Genomic DNA, 24,300 nt, shown 5'->3' with positions numbered 1-24,300 from the left:
TTGTGTTCATTGATCCATATTTTTTCTCAACAGTTCCAACTGCATATTTCCAACATTTGGGCCATATCGGACAGCGTGTCGATAAATATGAACGTCCTGAACTTGTATTGGGTACATGAGTATTTGTGTAAAAAATGCTTGGGTACCAATAGCTCTCATGGTAAACCTCAACTCATATGCAACATCAATGCCTCGCATTCAATTGTGGCACTGTACGCACTACATTGGATTCACGTAGTATGGACAAGCATATTGTTGATTCCAGTGGTAAGGCCACAATTTCAAATGATGGGGCAACCATTATGAAACTATTGGATATTGTGAATCCAGCCGTAAAACTCTAGTAGACATCGCCAAATTTCAAAATGCTGAGGTAAGTTTTTTGTTATATTAGAATGTGTAGAATAAAAATGTTTCTCTTATCAGGTCGGCGATGGCACCACTTCAGTAGTATTTTAAGCATGTGAAATCTTAAAACAAGTTAAGCCAGATGCATGCTAAAATATGACATGGCTGTACATGTCGAAGCGCCAATCAAAGGAGCAACAAAGTGCTTTATTTGAAAAATGATCTGCCACAGCAATGTCCTCCAATATCCAAGAGTATCAGAAAATTGTTGATGCTGAATGGCGTATTCTGTAGAATAAACTAGCTAAGTAAGGCGCCAATGTTGTGTTTTCTAAATTACCAATTGGTGATGTTGCTACACAGTATTTTGCAGATCGTGATATGTTCTGTGCTGTTCATGTACCAGAAGAAGATTGGAAACGTAGAATGAAAGCTTGTGGTGGTGCTGTTATGACTACAGCTAATGATATTAATTCAAGTGTTTTGGGTCAATGTGATTACTTTGAAGAACGTCAGGTTGGTGGTGAACGTTTCAAAATTTTCCAAGGTTTGACATTAATTTGTTTTTATAGTTTATAATTATTTAAAGGTTGCGATAATGCTAGAACAAGTACATTGATTTTACGTGGCAGTGTTGAACAATTTTTGGAAGAAACTGAGCTTCGTTACATGATGCTATAATGCTTGTGCAGCGTACAATTAAACATGATTCTGTTGTTGCTGGTAAGTCAAAATACAAATTGAAAAAAATGTCTAATCTTAGGGCCTCATTCTCTATTACGAAACGAACTTTCGATGCGGATCAGAGACGAATCGCTAGTGTATTTGCACTATGTTAAACAATGGCAACTTATCACTTGACAATTACTTTTGCTTTCCTGTTAGTTAGAAAGGTAAAGACCGAACGAAAATGATAGAGAAAACCATTGCTAGACGAAATCGTTTGGAGGCGAATCGTTCGTCTGAGCTATCGTTCGCAATACAGAATGAAGCATTTAAATTGTTAAGTAATATAACGAAAAGATTGTGTCCAAATACCCCCCAGCGGGTTAGGGGGTCAGAATTTACCCGCGGTAGGTATGCCTGTCGTAAGAGGCGACTAAAATACCAGATTCAAGGGGCTGTGTAGCGCAACCCTTCAGGTTGCCAGCTCAATATATAGCTTCTCCAAACCCAATTGTCAACCTCACCTATCCGCGGCGAATCCTGTTTCACTAACAGACGAGGATCAGGCCGAAGGGGGGGTGGGTGGGTGGTTAGGGAGGGATGGCCTGAAGGTTTAATGTGGCCACAAAAATCATTCCCGAGATGGTCGGGCTAGCACTTTAATGGTGCTGTGTTACCGGAGCGTACCGGATCTGTATCCGGCTAAAGGACCATCACATCGATAACACTCCCCAAAGCCTTCGGGGAGCAACCTTATCGCTACAAAAACAACAACAACATTGTGTCCAAATCCCGGAAAAAAAACTATAAAATTTGTGTCAGTGAAATGATAATTATTGCTTTTGGTTGTTAGTTTTGAGGCAACGTCATCGAGTTCCTTCTGATCGTATATGCCGGTTCTTTTGCATTCTTTTACATGCATAAAGTGCCGTTGAAGACTTCCTCACCCTCTCCTCCACGTTGAGCTTCCATGACAGCTTACTGTCTAGGATTATTCCTAGATATTTTGTGCAAGGTTTCTCCCGTAGGGTCGCCCCTCCTAACTTAGGCCTGGTCCAATTAGGGACCTTGTACCTCTTTGTAAACAAGACCATATGCAACGTCATCTGTGTAAACCGTAAGTTTTTCTGGTCCCTCGTAGAATCCCCTAAGCAGTTGGTTAATGACCAGCGTCCACAGCAGAGGTGATAGCACCCCTCCCTGCGGAGTGCCCCTGTACAATCCCCATTGCGAAGTAATCTTACTGCAGTTTAACATGCAGTCGATCCATCTGGGTAAGGATGGATGTACTTTAACGTAATTAAGACCATCAATAATCGCCCATTTAGAAAGCCCCGGCAATGCTTAAGAAGACTTCTAGAGCATATTCCTTATATTCCAGGGCTTTTGCTATGCTTATTACCACCCTATGCAATGCGGTGTCTACTGACTTGCCTTTGGTGTACGCCTGTTGTGTTGTGGAGAGCAGGTTTTCATCCACGTTGGACTTTATGTACACATCTATCAGCCTCTCAAAGGTTTTGAGCAGAAATGATGTTAAGCTATTGGGTCTATAATCTTTGGGATACACGTGACCGATCTTCCCCGCCTTTGGTAGGAAAGCTACACGAGCAGTTCTCCAAGAGTGCGGTACATGATTCAGTTTATGCACCCATCGAATATTATTTTAAGCCATCCCACGACCGCCCTACTTGAAACTTGTAGCATGGCCGGACATGTACCATCTGAGCCCGGCGATTTCACCACCACTACGAGGTCCTCAGTAGTGTAATTAGGCAGCATATATGAATGCAGCTGTTTCCTTACCATTACTACAGCTCGCACCCGTCCTTCCGTTTGCGCATAGTAAACGCCAAATCCGCTCGCGCTAAGTCCAGAAACTTTTCCTCCCGATGGAAGCCACGGCTCCTGGATCAGCGCGTTAGGAGGAGTTCGCTCGACGCCACTTTACTGTGTTGGAGGTTTATCTGTAGGACTCGCAGCACCAATGGGCTGCTTGTCCCCCTCCAGCACCTTCGTCGTGACGTCGTCGTCCTCCCCTAGCCCTTTTGGTTTAGAGTGTTCGAAGCCCTCTTCAGCCTCTTATACCTGTTGTGCCGGGTGTTCCTCTGTGCGACTCACAGCACCATCTGGCTGTTGGTCCCCTTCTAACACATTCGGGGTGACGTGGGCTACCTCCACCTGTCTTTCTTCCCTTAGGCTTTTGAGGTCCTTTTCGACTTCGCCCACGTCCAGCGACTTCTTTTCCTGAGTCGCATATAAATTTTGCCTGTACCTAAGGACATTTTTCCAAGCTGCGCGTACAATATATCCTCCGCCTGCTTGTTTATTTGGAAGATGTATAACTGACCTTCCTCCGTAGGCCGAGATACAGTAAGTATCTTCCAATCCTGGGTCTGTATGATCGGGTGTTTTAGGGTGTAAGACAGTCGGTAGGGTAATGCCATATGGTCGACATTTGGCGCGGTCATTTTTTAAATAAGGTCACCGATGATTTGGTTGGTGACAATATCAGGTTTCGCGAGGCGACAAAACTGGAGAGATTGGGGAGATAGCTGTTTATTTTATTACAAAGCTCATCGATGTAGGAAACAATAGCATAGGCGTAGAAGCAATAGTGACTGGTGGTAAAGGTAGCTATTGATATGTAGAAGTTAAGCAGAAGTTTGAATATCAGTTTTTTTAAGTTATAGCAAAAAAAGCGTTGAGGATTTTTAATATCTTACCAGGTACCTTCGTACATGTTTCTAAGAATGAAGAATAAAACCTATTCAAACTCAATTTTCACCAAGACAAAGCCGCTGAGACTTCGCTATACTTTAACATACAATACGTTACCCCATTTTTGGACAACTATCATTTTTTGATTTTATTAAATTTTATAAAATGTTTCGTCCTCTACAGTTCTATTTCGATATTGGATGGTAAATATGGCTTTCGCATTTTCTCCATCAAAAACTGTGAAAAGGTGGAAGAAATCTATGCGTGTAAATCTCACATATTATCTTGGTCGAGCGTTTCTTCAATAGCTCTCTAGTGGTGATGGTGACAGCAGAGAAACCCAACTGTTTACAAATGTTACACTTCAAAAAGAATCAAAATATCTGCCATTGCGTCTACGGCTCAAATACCCACAGTATATGAATGAATTGATTGCACCTAATTGTCTGCCTAACGGATAGTATACATATTCATCAAATCGAAAATATTGCACCAAACGAATTGGGTCTGAATACTGAAACAGTACACATATTCAAAATCGATGAGGAGGCTGTGATGATGGTATAGGGTGAGTTGTTGAATAACATACGAAAACCACTTTAACCCATCTATATATTTGCATTACAGCTAAAGCTTTACAAACAGCAAAAATTACTGACGCCAAGCAATTGGAAAAGGAGCGAAGCGTTCATCACACTGTACGGATGGTGTAAAGTTAGAAACTGCTGTTGTAACAGCTGCCACCGACACAACGGTCATCTCTACTTCGCCGAGTAGCGGCTCGTCCGACTATCGAAGACAGTATAATCATATCTTTTGCCAACACAGGTTAGCGATGTGCTTGCACAAGAAAATATTTCAATTGGAAAACAAAAACCAATTAAGAGAGTTTATTTATTATTAAAGTATTTACTTTTCTTTATATCAATTGTATTAATTTAAGTTGCAATATCAGGTACATATATAATAAGGGATGTGATACGATTGCTGTCGGAATTAGATTTGAAACCAATCAATACTCCTGCTAAGGGTTGCAGAATTATTGCTTGAATAATTAGATTTAGAACAATAATAAGTCTGACTTAATTATAAGTCGTACATTTTTAAGTTCATCAATTACGACAGCAATCGGATTCCACGACACCTTTGAATATTCTTGATCTGAAAAAAGAGTAAACCTAATCTGTATTTCTACTAAGCTTTAAGTTATAGATTATTCAAATAATTGGAGTTTTTTCTAAAGCTTAAAATTATTTTCTGCTCGCATAGAAAAGATTTCAATTGGAAAATAAAAACCAATTAAGAGAGTTTATGTTATTATTAAAGTACTTACTTTTCTTTATATCAATTGTATTAATTTAAGTTGCAATATCACGTACGTATATAATAAGGGATGTGATACGATTGCTATCGGAATTAGATTTGAAACCAATAAATACTCCTGCTAAGGGTTGCAGAATTATTGCTTGAATGATTAGATTTAGAACAATAATAAATCTGACTCAATTACAATTCGTACATTTTTAAGTTCATCAATTACGACAGCAATCGGATTCCACGACACCTTTGAATATTCTTGATCTGAAAAAAGAGTAAACCTAATCTGAATTTCTACTAAGCTTTAAGTTGTAGATTATTCAAATAATTGGAGTTTTTTCCAAAGCTTAAAATTATTTTCTGCTCGCTTAGAAAAGATTTCAATTGGAAAACAAAAACCAATTAAGCGAGTTTATTTATTATTAAAGTACTTACTTCTTTTTTATATAAACTGTATTAATATAAGTTCCAATTTCATGTACATATATAATAATAATGAAAATAATAAATATTGAAAATTCAATTTTTTTGGTTCATATTTTATTCATATGGCTGCTCCAGGTAAAGTAAATCTGCAGGTAAAATTCATGTTATATGGCGGATATATAAATGGTAAAACCGCAGTAAAAGTGACTGTCAAATGACTCGAAAATGTAGAGTGAAATGACGGAGAATATGACCGCCATTTGTCGAGCATTGTGACGTGTGTGAGCAGCACAGCACTATGCCCACATCCTATAAGTGGGAGCGGAATGCACAATCACATTAATAGGTACGAAATGGGAAAAAAATGTAAAAAATCTACTCTCGCTAGTACAAACGTGACTAAAATTTAACAAGGGCCGTGACCGCACAATGACGGTCATATGACTAGTCAAATGACGTGGAGCGTTTTTGCAGGGCGATTTGGAATGGAAAATTCTCCAAATGAAATAGCATGTTGACAAATTTAGCTTTGCCACAATGTATCGTGCTCTCTCGCACCTACTATATTCATAGATATTGTGAAATATTTCATTTTTGTGTTGAAAAAATTTTCAGCGAGTCCGCCATTTTCCGCGAATTGAGCTGCAGGCCTGTGCTAATTTTGGAGTATTAAATTAAATCAAATTGAAATAACTTAGCGATGTTGGATGTAAGTGTTTGGAAAGTGAGTTTAATATGTATTTATGTTACAATATTACAAATTCTGATATTTTTCCAGAAAACAGTTGTTGTACTTCGTGCACGTCTCCAACAAATGGAATCGACAACACAATACGCTTCGTTGCCTGAAAATCGAGCACAAATGGAAAACCTCAACAGACAGGTTATCCTCTACAACAACCAGGTGCACCACGTGGTTACATGGTATAGTGTTAACTACTTTGTACTCTTTACTTTAATTTTTAAAATAATTTTAATTGAGTTTTCCTGTTAACTTAAAATTTTGAATAACTTCAAAAAAAGAAAATTAGTAAATATAGTGTTAACTACTTTGTACTCTTTACTTTAATTTTTAAAATAATTTTAATTGAGTTTTCCTGTTAACTTAAAATTTTGAATAACTTCAAAAAAAGAAAATTCTAATTAGTTGGAAAATATCTAAACTCAAAAATAAACAAAAATAAATTTTTATACGTAAAACCAAAATAAAATATTTTTAAAATATCAACTTGAATGTTGATATACATGGGTCAAATGATGCCACCAACACAACCTGAACAGGCGCCGATGCCCAGTCAACGACCCAAGCCGGGTTAACCCCCAATACCCGGACACGTCCGGACGTCCTGGTTATAATGTATGCTAATACAACTAATATATTTAAAAATTTGGTGATGATTATTTTTGTGTTATTTTCTTTAGCAACCACCTGCACCTTTTACTGGTAAATATCAACAGCCGCAACAGTATGGTCAAGCCCAAGGCCGTTCAGATCCTCAGATGCCAAATCCGATCATCATGTTTAAGAGGAAACCTAGAAACATAGAAGCATAAAACAAGGGTGGTGCAGAGTGCTGTCCTATCCCCGATTCTATTTAATTTATATGTACATATCAAAGCTCCCTTCACCACCTGAACGAGATACCAACACATCCTATGCCAACTGGCCCTGTATAGTTATCTATCCAGCATTTCTGTGTTTTTTTTACCTCGCGCGATCTGAAAGTATTGGCAACCAAAGCCACGGCCACTCTATCTACAACGTGGAAGGAACAGATGACGCAAATATTGGTCACGTTGATGGCGTTACTTTACCGACTGTCTGTCACCAAAAGATCTTAGGGATGACATTCTATAACACTTTCACCTTCAAGGCGCATGCCTCCGAAATCGTACTTAAAATACAAAGCCAAAACAAAAGCCTTAAGTCGCTTGCTGGCAGCACAACATAAAAGGAAATTAGTCGACTGCTCATGTGGCCTACATAGGCCAAGAGCTCAACCTAAACAAGTTTTTGCTGAATTGTCACAATGTGGAAATCTCAGCAAATAACCGCCTGTTTTAGCCTCGCCCCCAGAGGGATAAAAAACACTTCCGTCAGCATTACGTTGAGATACGGCACCTACGAACTCAGCCGGTCAATCCAGACAAACATAAGAAGGCCCTAAGCCTAATCCTGAGTCGGTGAATATCTTCGCTTGGTCGCACCCGGCGAACATTATTATCAACATTCTGTTGCACTAGTATGTCAATTGGTATGATATTGGGGTTTCAATAACTAGTATGCCATCTGGTATAATGCTGACGCAGAGGCTGGCTAGCGTGTTAAATGGTATGACCTTGATGCATATACTAAGTAGTATGGCATCTGGTACGATGTATGTAATTACTAGTTTGTCAACAGGTATGATGCTGATGCAGAGACTGGCAATAGATATTTCGTAGGCCATTTTCAAAAATCTATCATCTCAGGATTTGTTTGAAAATCTATGAATTTGTGCTTATATAACGCGGCTTTGAAACAACTGTTCAAATAACTGATCAGTCAGCTGATCGTTCTACTGCTCCACAATATGTTCACATAAATACATACATACATATTTATTTACTATATGTATATTTAAAAAAATGTTTCCACTCAAGAACCTATGTATTAGATTTTTCTTTAGGTTTGAAAACAAATTATGAAGGCCATAAAATAGCCCTAGTTGTCAAAGTAAAGAAGCGACTGGCACGCCTTGTTGGACGGCCATAAACGTTTAAACGGTTAAAGCTACAGACATTGGTGCTTTATCGGTAACCTTATAACAGCTGATGCGGAGGCATTGTTAAATAAAGTGCTGCTAAAATCCAATGTAACTAGGCTCTGTTAATGCGCGCCTGTAAATATACCACACAATTTGGATCAAAAAACTTGCTTTGTGGATTGCATTCCAAAAGCAATAGAAATATAGCATTGCATTCTCCAAAAAATTATATACGGCCTTGCATTTGCTACGTCATGGCAAATACGCAACCTCAAAACTCGTAGTTTATTTTTGTTGATGCGTTGCAAACATGCGATATAAGTTATTTATATGGCCGATATCTATGATTTTTTAGACAACATTTTTTGTAATATATGTAAGCATTGTTTGAATTTCAAAGCTTCTATCTGTTAAAATGGGGCAGAAATTACGAAAAGTACCAAAAATTACCCTTATGAACAAACAAATTCTGAAATAATGACATTAAAAGGACTGCGTCAGATAGAACCTTACGCCACACTTTAAATTTGACAATTGAGAGATTCAAAGCGATGAGCACAAAAACATGAAGCGCCAATTGTTGCTTTGCAACAATTTTTATAGTAATTTAAGTTATTATAAATAACTTTACGTTGCTCTGTTGAAGTTTTTTTCTAAAACTCGAAAAATGCTGCGAATAAAGGGAAAATAAAATATAATAGATATCAAAGTTATCAAAAGTTAGAAGTTGCCTAACTCTTGTTTACGTGTTTGTGTCAAATTCATTCTGTTAACTTTCACAAAATTGTATCTCTTAACTTTACTGTCAAAGGTAAAGCTATACGTAGAGTTCTATCTGACGCCGACTTACTTAACTGTTAAAAAATGAATAATTTCCCCAAAACCTGAAATTTACAAATTGCTATAACTATTAATATACAACTTAGGTGCTTTTCTAGTTCAATTTTCGCTAAGTGGGATTAAATTATCCCCCTTTCCTTGCTTCGTAAAAGTAACCTGTTCTGATTATTAAACTTTAGGAGTGTTAAAGCTCTGCTGTTATTAGAGCACTAACCTTTGGTAATTGAATCATGACTGATTTCCATAAACGAATACTTTTTAAAGCATAAAAAATTATTATTTCTTTCTTCTGTGCACACATCGAATATCCATCCGGATTATCCGTTAACGCGATAAAATCCGAGAAGCATGCATATCCTGGTTTATGAGAATCCGGTTCGTAACCGTGTTTTCGGACATCCACTGCAAGCAACAAATTGATGTACCATATTCGTTTATTTAACTATGATAACAATTCTTAAATACTGGCAGTATTTATCATTTCAATTAACAGTGAATACAAAAAAAAAGGCTCGAATAGAGAAATATCATATTTTGTATTGAGCTATTCTTATTCGAGTATCCGGACATACGAATATCAGGTTTTCCCGTTTATGTAGCCGGATATTCGGTTTTCGGATAGTTGAAAAAGCCGGATGAAACTCCCATCTCCCTACTCTTCTAGAAAACGGTTTTCAAAAATATTTTTCCTGAAAAACTACCTTTATAGATAGAAAAAAAAACTACAGAAACTCACGAAAGCCAATTTCAGGTAGTGAGAAAATAACTTTCTTATGATACCTTAATAGTTAACATCGGGCTTTGGAAATATCCAAACACAGAGTTTCAAGCCTTTTTACAGCAAACGTAGTTTCGTGAAAACAAATTTAACTTTTAAATTAGGAAATAAGCTTATGGCGGTATCCACTATAACTAAAATAAATATGATTATTTAACACATGCACTTGTTCTTTTTTAAATACAATACATTTTGTTCTAACGATCTTAAGATACAGTGCCAAATAAAAGGAAGTAGAAGCATAACTGTTGTTGTTGTTGTTGTTGTAGCAATGCTCGCCCCACCTAATAGCCGCGACCGATCACAAATTGTCATCAATATCCTCTAACGGGAGTCCAAGGAAACTTGCCGTTTCAACAGGGGTGGACCATAAGGAAAGGGGTGTTAGAGGCGTTGGTTCCACATTACAATTAAAGAGATGGTTGGTGTCATGTGGGGACACATTGCAAGCAGGGCATACATTTTGTATGTCGGGGTTGATTCTGGATAGGTAAGAGTTTAACCTGTTACAGTATCCAGAACGAAGTTGAGCAAGAGTGACACGCGTTTCCCTGGGGAGTATGCGTTCCTCTTCTGCGAGTTCTGGATATTTTTCTTCAAGTACTGGATTCACCGGGCAATTCCCGACATAAAGGTCCGACGCCTGTCTATGGAGTTCACCAAGGACCTGCTTGTGTTTTTCCGCTGGGTTCTCAGGTGCCGTATTTCCTCAAAATGCTTACGGAGATGACTCCTTAGGCCCCTAGGCGGTGCTGGTTCGTCAATCAGATGTCTGTTGGGATGCCCAGGTTTCTGGGTATTCAACAGAAACTGTTTGGTCAGCATCTCATTTCTCTCCCTGATGGGGAGTATTCTCGCCTCATTATGCAGATGGTGTTCTGGGGACATAAGAAGACAGCCCGTGGCGATTCTGAGAGCAGTATTTTGGCAGGCCTGTAGTTTCTTCCAGTGGGTGGTTTTTAGGCTTGGCGACCATATGGGTGACGCGTAGCACGTAATCGGCTGGCTAATTGCTTTGTATGTGGTCAAGAGCGTTTCTTTATCTTTTCCCCAGGTACTGCCAGCAAGGGATTTGAGGATTTTATTACGGCTCTGAATTCTTGGAACAATTGCGGTTGCGTGCGCACCAAATGTAGATCCTGATCAAACGTCACACCCAAGATTTTGGGGTGTAGGACAGTCGGTAGCGTAGTGCCATCGACGTGGATGTTCAATATGGTCGACATTTGGGGCGTCCATGTTGTAAATAAGGTCGCGGAAGATTTAGTCGGTGACAATGCCAGGTTTCGCAAGGCGAAAAAACTGGAGAGATCAGGGAGAAAGCCGTTTATTTTATTGCATATATCATCGATCTTTGGTCCTGGGCCTGTGGCCATTATTGTGCAGTCATCGGCGTAGGAAACGATTGTGACTCCTTCCGGTGGTGAAGGTAGCTTAGATATGTAGAAATTAAACAAAAGCGGGGATAGGACACCACCCTGTGGCACCCCTTGTTTAATTCTCCTTTGTTTTGATGTTTCGTTTCTGAATTGCACCGATGCCTGCCGACCACCCAGATAATTTGCGGTCCACCTTTTAAGACATGGGGGAAGGGTAGACCCTTCCAGGTCTTGCAGTAACGAGCCATGGTTGACCGTATCAAAAGCTTTTGATAGGTCTAACGCTACGAGTACTGTTCTATGGTGGGGATATTGATTCAAACCGCAATTTATCTGGGTGCTAATGACATTTAGCGCGGAGGTAGTGCTATGGAGTTTTCTGAAGCCATGCTGATGAGGGGCTAGCTGCAAATGTGCTTGGAAATAAGGGAGCAAAATGGCTTCAAGCATCTTTGCCACTGGCGATAGGAGAGATATCGGGCGATATGACTCACCTACGTTAGCTGGTTTCCCAGGCTTTAGTAGCGGGATCACCTTGGCCATTTTCCATTTCTCGGGTATGACAAAGGTGGAAAGAGACAGGTTGAAGACATGCGCTAAATATTTGAAACCCTCTTTCCCTAGGTTTTTAAGCATCGGCATGGCTATGCCGTCTGGGCCCACTGCTTTGGATGGTTTAGCGCGACCAATGGCGTTCTCAACCTCTCTAGCGGTGATGGTAATTGGTGACGCGCTGAGTTTGTGTTTATGTGCGTGTCTATTGGCTCTCCATCTATCTTTGTCGACCGTAGGATGCATTATATATTGTCGGCAGAAAGCGCTCGCGCATTTTTTCGCATCCGACAGCACCTTATCGCCAAAGGCGATGGAAGCTTTGTCTTTGTGCTTAGTCGGATTCGATAAGGACTTTACGGTGGACCAAAGTTTACCTACACCGGTAGAGAGGTTACAACCTCTTAGGTGCTCTTCCCATTTCGCCCGCTTGTGTTCGTCCACAAGCAATCTGATGCGTTGGTTTATATCCCTTATTTGGGGGTCGCCTGGATCAAGCTGTCTTATAAGGTCGCGTTCCCTCGCTAAGCTCGCGGCCTCCGCCGGGAAGTGGGGCCGGCTTTCGGGAATTCTCCCGGCGGGAATGAAATGTGCCGAGGCGGATTCAATGACCTTACGGAAGGCACGCTCCCCTTAGCGGGCATCAGTCGGGATAGGGAGGGCAGCAAAGCTGCTGTCTGTTGCAGATTTATATTCTTCCCACTTTCCTTTTTTGAAGTTTATGAAAGTGCGTTTTTCGGTGACGATGAAGTCGGCGGTACGCTCGAACGAAATAAGTATGGGCAGGTGGTCGGATGCCAATGTTACCATCGGCTGCCAGTTGACGCAGTTTACGAGTTCTGCGCTCGCGATTGAGATATCTGGCGAGCTATGACAGCTTCCTACCATACGTGTGGGGGCGTCTCCGTTTATTGTGCAGAACGTCGTTTCGTCTATTTGATCCGCCAACATCTCACCCCTACTGTCCGCCCGCAAGTTTGAATGCCATAGGTCGTGATGGGCATTGAAATCGCCTAAGATAATGCGATTGTTGCCAGTGAGTAAGGCCTCGATATTAGGGCGGTATCCACTGGGGCAACAGGTGACAGGAGGGATGTAGACGTTGATGATTTCTAGATTTGCATCGCCTGACCGGACAGATAGGCCTTGACGTTCTAAGACATTGTCACTGCGGTCGATGCCAGGATCAAATATATGATATTGCACAGAGTGGTGTATAATAAACGCGAGGCCGCCTCCATTTCCTCTCTCGCGGTCTTTCCTGTGGACATTATAACCAGAGCAGGTCTGCAATGCAGATCTTGCTGTGAGTTTAGTCTCTTGAATCGCAGCAATGCGGATGTTGTGCCGCTTCATGAAATCGACTATCTCCGTAATCTTCCCAGTTAGTCCATTACAGTTGAACTGCAGAATTCTGAAGTGCATGAGGGGTGACGTCGCCACTCTAGGGGTAAGTGAGGGGTGACTACGCCTAGGTTGTGGAAGGCCAGGACGCAATTGCTGTTGTGGCCTTGGGACTGGGTGCCCTTGGGCAAGCATTGGGGTACCCGGATGATTTGGGTTTGCGACCTGGCAACATGGCGCGATGAAACCCGTCGAGGGGTTGCCGTCGCGGAGACCAGAACATCTAGGAAAGTGGCACCACCCAAGGCAGGAGCTGCATTGAGCGGATGTCGCAAACCTATATATTCTGTGCTGGCAGACGGTGCAAACGGAGGCAGGGACTAAGAGTCTGTTTCCCTGACCTGCACGATTGCTGCCAGAAAAGAGGGGGGGGGGGGGGAGAAGAAGACGGGGGCAGGGGCTGATGCTCAGCATTGCTACCAGCTCTACTACGAAGGTAGTAGTTATGAGTGGTATCAGCTGTTTGAGTTGTTGGCGCCGTGGGGCGCGGGCAGCAGCGGGTACTTGTTGTGGCTTGCTGAGCAGCGAAGCTGCTGGAAGGTAGTGGGGATATGCTTAGGCGTAGACTACGGGACGCCCTTGGGCGTGAGCAGCAAGGAGCCACAAAAGATTTATAAAAGTTACGTGGACGTGGGGTTTTGGGATCAAGCCCAGAACAACCTGTCCGATGCAACCATCCCTTGCACGAGACACACTGAACAGAGTATGACCGTCCTAAAAAGATTCTTTTCTGGCAAATGCAGCAAAACCATTTCTCAGGACCGGGGTCAGGAGACGGACCCGGATTGGGTTCGATACCTTCCCGGAGTAAGAGAATATGTAGCAGTCCTGCTGCAAGGAGCTGCTGGGAGGATGACAATTTGTGGGAGGGACGAAACAAATTAAATGGGGTCACACTGAAATGACAGTCCTTGGTCGGGAAAAATCCCGAGTCGCTCCGGTACATAGAAACGACTGCCTTGGGAAGCGAAGCATAACTAATTCACGTCAGTCAATAATTGGCGATTGAGCTGCTAATACAAGACCCTTTAATTTAATAGGGGAACTCATTAAAGCATATAAATTTATAAGGTGTAAGTTTATATCCATTTATACACGCTGTTATATGAACGCACCTAGTAATATTCTTGATAAACTTAACAGTCGTCAGCTGTATTATTGCCAAAAAAGAAATTGTGATTATTATACAAATTAAAAAATGCCAAGATTAAGTGAAAAATCAACACCGAAACGTCTTTACTAAGATATTCTTGTAAATGACTTGCTGATGATGTTGGATATTTCTTATGAAAATGACGGCTGTTATGTTTGCAGGGTTCCATTCCTTTGAGCTTACCGCGTTTACACCATGAAATTTGCGCATAAATTTATACAAATTGTGTAAATGATTTTTCCTACAAAATTTGACAGTTCGTTTACGCACTAGATAAATTTATACGTTTGAAAACTTTATAAGACATTTATAAGGATAAATGAGTCCCCCTAATATCAGAGTATCAACCAAGTTCGTCATCCGGCGACAGGCGCATCATAAATTATTACAAATTTTCAGGCTGTCCACTGTGTGCTACATTCCTCCCGGAAATCTAAAACGTTCTTTAAATCGTATATTGCGACGGAAAAAGGTACATATTTTTTACATGAAGGGTTTGGTACTACAATATACGTACATACATTAGGTTTATTAGATATATTTCAAAATGTGTACATACTTATATATTATTTTCTAAATGTTGTGCTCATCGGAAAGAAATAGCGTTAGTATTGAAACATATACAGAGTGTGTTTTATATCAACTAAAAATGGAGAAACATCGCTAGTAAACATTTTTAGGAAACTTTTTGTAATGCAGTATATGTACTAGATGTACTTATTTATTTACATGTTCATATGTATGTATTTACTAATTATGCCGTTATAACTTCAATATCCGTAAACATTTTTTTTTTACTCGAACGTGTGCCAAAAGAAAAATGTACTACATACGGTTAGTACAAACATAAATGTATCTAATAAAAATTATTATATTGAATACACTATACCATATGTAATTGCACATATATATGTATAGTAATATATGCATACATATGTATATATATAACTTGAATTTAGTTATCATTTTTGTTAATTAATTTCATAACAACTTTGCCATTTTGTACTTCAAGTGTATGAAGACTTCCATCTTTAATTTCGTTATTCAATACCTCGTCAGTTACATTGACAAGCACACCCGACGGACCAAAAAGATAAATAAAGCTTTTAGTACTATCATTATAAATATTAGAACCGCTGCCAGAATATTTTGAGTGCATGCTCCAACTATTATAGATTGTGCTGTTCTCTGTTGGCCCGTTTGTCGCTCCATTGGCTACCATATCGTAAAATCCTGGCATTTTGCATAGCTTTTGCATTAATTCTTTCGATGTGTTGGATACCATGTATATAGCATTATAGCTGTTACCATCCAAACTTACATAAATGGTAAGGCGAGGCACAATCGCTCTGAAATAATGCATTCAAAAGTTAGTGAAACTAATACATTTTAAAACAATCAATTTGTCATACTTAGCACGCAACATATTGAACATACGAATTCCATCGGCTATACCGCATATTTGTATTAAATCCTCTTTAGACATCCTTAAATATAGAACACAAAATATAATCAGTATATTTCATTTCCCAATTTCAAATAAGGTTAAACCTCAGAGTTCCACTTATAATATTCCTCGTGTTCCAATGACACATGAACCAGATACGAATAGAGATTTAGAATGCAAATGCAACAATAATGTGATCCATATGGCACATTGTTGTTGCATTTGCATGTTAAATCTCTATCCGTATCTGGTTCACGTTTCATTGGAACACGAGGATAGTTGGTAAAGGAGAATAGAATTAACAATTGATCAGTCAAACAAACCACCACTGTGTAGCTAAGTAGCAAGTGTCTGCAAAATTTCCTATCTTCTATTCCAAATTAGAAAATAAATTTTCAATTATAGAAAAATAAAAAAAAAAAAATAATCATCAAAATAATTTTTTCTGGCCTTCAGATTGAATTCGAACTAAAAAATAGACCGATAAAACAAAAACAATGTTGTTAACAAAGTTAGTGAATCGCACTACAGGGTAAAAATTTCTAAACTAATCACTACTAATATTGTTCGTATAAAATATTAGCATAAGAAAGTAAAATCTCCAAACTGAAAAACCCTAATAACGGGGCCTACATATATATAAAAAATTCTGTCCTCTTGGTAAATACTAAAAGATTTCTAGGACCTATGCCACTCGTTGCTTTAAGATTTGATTGCTGTATAGTCTTTCACTGGAGAGCGCGGGGCACGAGTATAAAGCGTTTCCTCCTCCAACCTGCACTTCTATATTAATTAAAAGTACATAAAGATCTTTTTATGTATATAACAGAAAAAAAGATTAATAAAAAAATAAAAAATGAGAGATTTTCTAAAAAGGAAAATATAAAACGGAAGAAAAAGTGTGTAGCAATAGCCACATATATTCTTATATGTACATATCAATGGGTGAGCGCACACTTGTGATAAGTGACAAATTTCAAGGTTTTCAGGAGAGCATATTTTGTCTTTTAGAGGCGATTGCTGGCCTGTAAACGTTAACTTTTTTGTGGGATATTATGATTCCCAATGATGAATTGATTCATTCTTTCATTATGAATCTAAATATACTAACAAAAACGAGACTCGATAGGTCAACTCTAATAGCAGATTCGAAATCAGCACGCCAAAATATATGCGAAGGCATGTATCGCATTGCCAGATCCGCATATTAAATTTTTTTTAATGTGAAATATAAACTTGTTAGACACTTAACATATTTACGCACTGATTTTGAAATTTTACGCACTTAACAGATATTTCCACTGGCTTCTAAGCCGTCATTATTGATAACTCGCTTACAAAAAATGCACACTAGGTAGGCATGATGCTGAAGTTTAAGAAAGTGCAGTTAACTCAGTTTTGGTCAAATAGGCACTTTGCACAAAATAAATCAGTTAATGCTCGTCAGGCTTTTAACTTGAACGCGAACGGACTACTGACAATTTACAAGCGACGCCTACAGAAAACATATAAAGCAAAGGCGAGCATTTGGCTCAACAAACAATGCCTGGAATTGAATGTTACTCCAAAATTCGCTAAAATAACAATAAAGGCAAACACCAAATCTAGCAGGTAAACAGTTAGAAAAGCGGAAGAGGATTTTTTAAAATATGAGTTGGAAAGCTTATACTCCAAGAAGTATGAGATAAATGCCGATTTATTACCTATTCATTTAAGATAGGCAGAACAACTACCTACGACTGCGTTAATAGAATGTTTCGATCGCATAAAGACAGAAGTCGATGAGGAATTACAACAAAATACAGGTCGCTGAACCGGAAACTGGACAAGCTGGCAGGACGACGAGAGTGTAACGAAAACCAGAAAGCTCACCAGTTTCATGACAAGTTCGTTAACCTCACAACAGTGGCCATTACCAAGGAAGAGGCACAACTTCTCGAAAAGGGCCTGAAGCACAATATCATGGACCAAAATACAGTAAGAAAAACGGTGCAGGCGATTGTAGATGCGGAGATCGCAAATCATTGATACCCCAGGAGGAACAGAACCTCGCAAGACACATGTGCAGGGAAATAATAGAAAAGGAGGTGAAAGCACAGGAAGTACAAAAAGCTAATGCAGAAGAGAAAACAATAAAGAATCTACGGCATAAACTAAGGAAAACGATATTGTCACAACGAAATCGGACAAAGGAATTACCACTGTGCTAATCGGAAAGGAGGAATATATAGCCAAAACCGAAGAACTCATAGAGGAAATGAAATATCGTAGAATAAGAGATGATCCCAAACATGAACACCGAAAACAAATCAAAGTTGCTATAAAAAATGCAACATATATAGTAGATTCTAACATATATTGGTCCAAATGAACCCTTCGGCTCCTCCACGGATTGCGCTACCAAAAATCCACAAGCCGGACACGCCAATGAGGTCCACCATTAATTTAAATCGACACCATGTTACAAACTGTGCAAATATTTAAAAACAATATTGAAAGATGCTCTGGAGCTAAGGAACGAATATGCAATAGCTAACACAACAGAACTAATAGAGAAATTTGAAACCGTAGAACTAACAAAGAACAGCAAATTGGTATCTTTTGACATAAAAGATTTATACCCATCAATAACACTATCGGGAGACTTTGGACATGGTTAGCTCAACAATAGTTTATAATACAAGAAACCAAGTGAAAAGCATGCAAACCACAAATACGTCAAGAACCAGTTTAGGTCAAAACTATTTTCAATTCAACAATAAAATATACAGACAAACAAACGGTATTGGAATGCGAAGCTCCACATCATCCATTGTTATGGAAGTGTTCATGCAAAATCTGGAAGAAAAGTACATACAGGAGCTGAAGTCCAAATTAGGCGTGTCATTTTATGCTAGATACGTGGATGACATAATATGCGTTTTAACTACTAATAACGAAGAGCTTGTACTGGAGTACCTCAACAAGCAGCACGGAAATATAAAGTTTACAATGGAAACCGAAAAAGACGGAGGAATCAACTACCTAGACCTCACGATAAATATTGATAAAGTTGCCAAAAGATTTAACTATGACATATATAGAAAGCCAACGGCCACCAACACAATAATACATAAACCTCAAATCACCCCCAACAGCATAAAAATGCAGCATTAAGGCATTTGGTACATTTACTTGAAAGAACACCTCTTATGCAAGAGGCATATAAGAGAGAGCTTGAAGTCATATATAACATTGCTGCAAACAACGGATATAAAAAAGCACTAGCAGATAAGCTCAGAAGGACGCATGGTGAACCAAAAAGAAATAATGGAAAGGAAAATAATAACACCGGGACGACTATGACATATACTGGAAAATGAACATATAAACTGGCACCCAGCCTAAAAATAAATAGGTTTTAAAAAACTAAAAAAAAACTACGCTTCTAGAGCTAACCGAAATGAAAACTAGGTTGAATAATTTACCATAAACAATTTACTCAAAATAAAACTAACTATAATAAAATCAAAGTTATTAACAGAATAATCAAATTCAGAGTAAAAAGCGTGAACCCACCAAATCTTTGTGCTTAAATTATTTACTTATTTTTAATTAGGGTAGCTATAAAAGTGTAGTTTTTTTAAACTATTATTTACTTAAATATCTAATCTATTTTCATACATCTATGGAATTAGGCTCTCCAACTATTACAAAAACTGATAATTGAATGACAATTATGATTTATCGGTGTTAAGCTCATCAATTCTTAAAAATCTTAAGAAAAAATAATAATATATTATGGACCTAGGGATTACGCGTTCTGCCTATTTCACATATTTCATTAATCCGATGCACCATTTCGAAGCTATTGTGATTTAAAAAACGGCCTTCGATCACAGGTCGTATGTTCCGATTGGGCCGCTGACTTGCAGTAGTAGTTCTTATGGGCAATGAAAGTATGTTTATAACTGTTTTATCATGCAACCGCTGCAGCTCATTGATATTCAGCCCGATTCACTTCTCCCTTTCCTTCTATTCTGAATAATGTTCGAAAAAGTGGAAACCGGTTTTGGGAGAAAAGGAGGTATTATTAATGTGAGTGAGATTTCTCTGCCATTACTTAAACGTTTTTTTTCACTTGTTAAATTAAAGAGAATGCATCGAAATAGTTAAAGGAAATTAGTTCTTTCAAGAAAGAACACTAAAATATGTACATTCTACCACAATATTATTTATTCTAAGTCGAAAAGTATATATATAAGCAACAGAAGAGCTCTTGGTATATTTGATGCAGCCATCCAGAAATTGCGCAAGGATTTTTTAAGAAGGCTTAAATAGATTTTGGCATATGACGAAAGACGAATTCAACTCGACGTGGCCGCCAGAAAATTGCTTTGCTGAATGGAAGCAGGCAAATCCGGCGGATTTGTGTTATCCCGCCGTCTTCTTCTTCTTATGCTCCTCTGTTGATGTTGCTGTGGCACCAATTCATTACTCGTTTCAGTGAATACTACATGAAATGCAATACTATGCATTGTTTATATTTTATTTCTTAATTTCAAACAAATTCGCAACAATAATTAAACTTTTAAATTTTTTAAACAAAATAAGAAATGCTCAACGAAATTGCAATTGACAAAACAGCTGACTTCGAAAATTCGAAATTTCTATTCCCCAATTATTGTTCCCCCTAGGAGAAAAGAATTGGAGGAATATTTCCGCGGGAATAAAAAACTCCGCGAGAACAAAATTTCGAGGGAATATTTAGAATTGGGCTGGTTATCTCTGACATTTTATAAAAGTAACCTAACTCGATCTCTGTCGAAATATCAAGATGTGTGTAGATTAAGTCCAAAAGGATGAAAAACTGCTCTCCACAACACAACATGCGTACACTCGCTACACACGCCACTGCAAAGAGCTTTCTCTTCTCTTTCCCCGGAATATAAGGAGTATAGATGCTAAGAAAAGCTCAAGGCCACGAACAATAGTTAGGTGGAAAGAACATTGGGAAGAATCGAGAAAGTCGCGAGGCCTTCAGGCTAGTTCTGAACATATCGGAATGGTACGAGTGAAAACACGGCGAACTAAACTACCACCTCACACATATATTGAGCGGGCACGGAGGTTTCAAGAAATATCTACATAAGCGTGGAATAGAGTAGGACCCTTTCTTTCCACACTGTCCCGCCGAAATGGAAAGCACAGAACACGTAATTTTTCACTGCTCTCGTTTTCACGGCGAAGGACTCTCTGTACACAGAGCTTTTGGAAAGGAGCCTTCCATTAGGAATCTAGTTCCCCGAATGTGCTGACAAATAGATTGTTGGACTGCTGTGAGCAATATGACCTTTATAGTTATGACGCAATTGATGCATGCTGAAAGGGAGAGCAGAGAAATGCGCATGCGAAGCAGTGGTGATTAAATGGGTTATCTGTGGACAGAGGCATGGCGCAGGGCGCGGTGTTATCACCTCTGCTATGGACGCTGGTCATCACCCAACTGCTACAACAACAACAACAACATCACCCAACTGCTCAGGCCGTTCGGTGAGCGAGTGTAAAATCTATCCTATACTACGGAGTCCTCGTCCAGACAAGGGGCTGCGGTATACTGAGTTGATCCGGATCACTGAAGCGTTTTTCGGGCGGAAGTAGTAGCTGTTACCAAAGCAGAAGAAACAATTGAAGAAACTAGCTTAAACTGCAGCCGCGTCAACTTCAACTTGACAGCCAGGCATCAATTAAGGCGAAAATCTCGCATAGCACAGCATTTAAATGTGTGTTAGAGTAAACGCAACCCCAGCTCGTACTCTGCGCTTGCCAGATAAAGACTACAGCTATTAGGAGTGTTATATCTGACAGATCTAGAAGAAGCAAGTGGCATGGGTCCTAGAAAGATTCTAGTATTTGCAAAGAGGACGGAGTTAGGATGATTTAATAAAACGCCACGATTATAATCTGTGTATCGCGGCCAAATAGGGTTTAAGTAGTTTATGTGTGACATGAAGTAGGCGTTATAAGCACCCATGATTGTTTTTGACGAATAATGTGTCTATTTCTATATAGCGCGAAGTTAAATAGGAATTAATTTTATTGTAAATTATTTATGTATTCAGTCCAACTTTAACTGGAGTCAAACCATATTCCTAAATATTTAAGCTTTTCAACTCTACTAACATTCACATTATTATACATGATGGCGGAGAAATCATTCATGTCCGGAAGTGAAGTAAAATTAAACATTATAAAATCAGTTTATGAAAAAGTAATTTAAGCAGATTTTTATCAAATCAACCAATTGCTGATTTCTTTCAAGTCCTGTCTAATGCCAATTCTTAATTTTCCAAAGTTGCTTTTGCATAGAAAAAGCTTTCATCATCTGCATAAAATTGCGGCGTTCCATTTGGCTTCACTGAAAGATAAAAACTGGTAAAATCAATCGATTGAGTCGATTCAACCGATATTTCGCGATCCATCGCAAATAGCTGTTAAATCAACTTCGCACAAATTATTGATTTTGAATTAACGGTTTTAACAGTAAAATCATTAATTGTCTGCGACAGCTCTCTTAAAGCAAATATTAATAAAACGTTTTTTTCTATAGATTTTGATGTTGCTTTACTAGGCCTTGATCCCGCGATTTTCGGTATGGAGGCGTAGCATGTGCTACCATCACACCACGTTGGCCGCATAGCTCTGCTGTGTTAACTAAGTATTATTAACATTGATATTAGAGAAAAATTACAAAGTTTACAAACGGCGACGGTTACTAGGACTTGTATCTGAATTTCAATTCTTCATCAGCTAACTTCTCGGGCGCCGAGTATTGAACTTGAAATCTCCAACATTCATACTTTATACTAGTGTAAAGGCAGAGCTAAACCCAATGTTGCTAAGCTCTTAGAGCGTGTCTTTAATTATTCCCCAAAATTAGGATTAAGAAGCATATAGAATTAGTATGTACCTAAATGGTGAATAAAGTAATAGCAACAAAAAGGCAACACTTGAGACGAATTGCAAAGCGAGCAGCGGGGCATTCATATGGCTGAGTGGATAAAGACATCTGCCCTTACACTAGTATAAAGTATGAATGTTGGAGATTTCGAGTTCAATACATATGTAGCTCCTGAGAAGCTAGCTGATGAAGAAGTGAAATTCAGACACATGTCCTAGTAACCATCGCCGTTTGTAAACTTTGTAATTTTACTGTAATATCAATAACAAAAACAATTGTATAAAGCAATTTGAGCATGTTTCGCTAATTAAATACGGATAATAAATATTATTAATTTCACCCTACAAATACCAATGAAAACTGTTAAAATATGGATTTTGATTTACAAAGATTTTGTTTTTAACAGAAAAATCAATTAGATTGATTTAGAATCTGACATTTTGACAAAATATTGTTGACTTGAGACTAACCGTTTTTCTTCTGTTGATAAGACCATAAAATAATGACAAAAAAACTCTGGTGAATTAACCCTAATGCAATCTACATATTTTACTGAATAGCTGTTGCAAGAATAATACACCTGATTGATTTATTTTACTAGCTTGTTTTTTCTTTCGGTGATGAGTTTAAGTTTATTATTATCTTTTATACATATGTATATATTTCTTCTGTACGTCTTTGTTACCGAACTTCTCCTAAACGACAGGACCGACTTTGATGAAATTTTGTGTGTGTATCCAAGCGGGTTTGAGGATGCTTAATATTCCCAATTTTGTCCGGGAAGTGGACCAAGGAGCAACCAAATAATCCGATTAACGGCGCGGTTCGCTTGAAATTCGGTACAGGTACGCGATACGAGATTAAAAAAAAATAAATGTAAGGCGCGATAACCTCCGAAGAGATCTAAGGCCGAGCTTCTCTTCCAATTTGCGTCGTGCTCCTCTTGATTTTCCCTACAAATTGGCCGGATGGGACCTACATGATTTTATGCCGACTCCGAACGGCATCTGCAAGGCAGATGAGTTTTCACTGAGAGCTTTTCATGGCAGAAATACACCCGGAGCGCTTGCCAAACACTGCCGAGGGGCGACCCCGCTTAGAAAAGTTTTCTTCTAATTGAAAAATCTTATTTCTAAAAATTTTGATGTTGCTTTGCCCGGGGTTTGAACCCAGGGCATCCGGTGTGGTAGGTGGAGCACGCTACCATCACACCACGGTGGCCGCCAGATACGAGATAGGAAGTGTAAAATAAGCGGAATTTCTCTAAATTCGTTAAAATTGGTGTCAGAAGAGGAATTGTTGAATAAATTCTGAAGATTTCGAATACAACTTGGACATGGCAAAGTTAAGCGAATTAAGGATCCAGCAACTGAAAAAGGAGTTGGGAAACCGTGGATTGAATACAACCGGTAATAAGATCGAACTTCAAGCACGGCTACGAGAGGTAATGGAGTTGGAAGGAATTGATGTGGACGAGTATGTCTTTTATCCTGATGCGGAAGAGCCAGCGACTAAAATGGAGGAGAAGATAGACACTCCGAATCCATTGGCAAGTGTTGACACTAACGCGATACTAGCAGTT

The 24,300-nt window shown here is 38.9% G+C and overlaps 2 protein-coding genes across 10 annotated transcripts in view; one reads left to right on the top strand and one right to left on the bottom strand.

Annotated features, from left to right (window-relative positions):
- Window positions 1–5,567, top strand: part of LOC137244416 (protein transport protein Sec24C-like) — a 59,970-nt gene extending 54,403 nt beyond the window's left edge. The window contains exons 4-9 of one of the 6 annotated variants that reach the window (XM_067773401.1): window positions 34–373; window positions 427–656; window positions 722–864; window positions 921–1,071; window positions 3,919–4,303; window positions 4,363–5,567. The gene's annotated coding sequence lies outside the window, so the exon portion shown is untranslated. Of the gene's footprint in view, window positions 1–33; window positions 385–426; window positions 896–920; window positions 1,072–3,918; window positions 4,304–4,362 lie in introns of those variants that run through there. The other 5 variants (XM_067773398.1, XR_010950974.1, XM_067773399.1 and 2 more) reach the window with 5 other exon arrangements.
- The window catches only part of gem (gemini), a 435,608-nt gene continuing 415,905 nt past the window's right edge, over window positions 4,598–24,300 (bottom strand). For all 4 annotated transcript variants that reach the window (XM_067773376.1, XM_067773378.1, XM_067773377.1 and 1 more), the window contains 2 exons: window positions 15,744–15,818; window positions 4,598–15,680 (listed from right to left, as the gene is read on the bottom strand). In XM_067773376.1, the coding sequence (XP_067629477.1) occupies window positions 15,287–15,680; window positions 15,744–15,818 (469 nt within the window). In that variant the 3' untranslated portion in view covers window positions 4,598–15,286. The remainder of the gene's footprint in view (window positions 15,681–15,743; window positions 15,819–24,300) is intronic.

This window comes from Eurosta solidaginis, chromosome 3, assembly GCF_040869045.1.
Source record: "Eurosta solidaginis isolate ZX-2024a chromosome 3, ASM4086904v1, whole genome shotgun sequence".
Classification (NCBI taxonomy): Eukaryota; Metazoa; Arthropoda; class Insecta; order Diptera; family Tephritidae; genus Eurosta; species Eurosta solidaginis.
The sequence above is the reverse complement of the archived record's forward strand: the minus strand, read 5'-3'. Positions and strand labels throughout refer to the sequence as shown.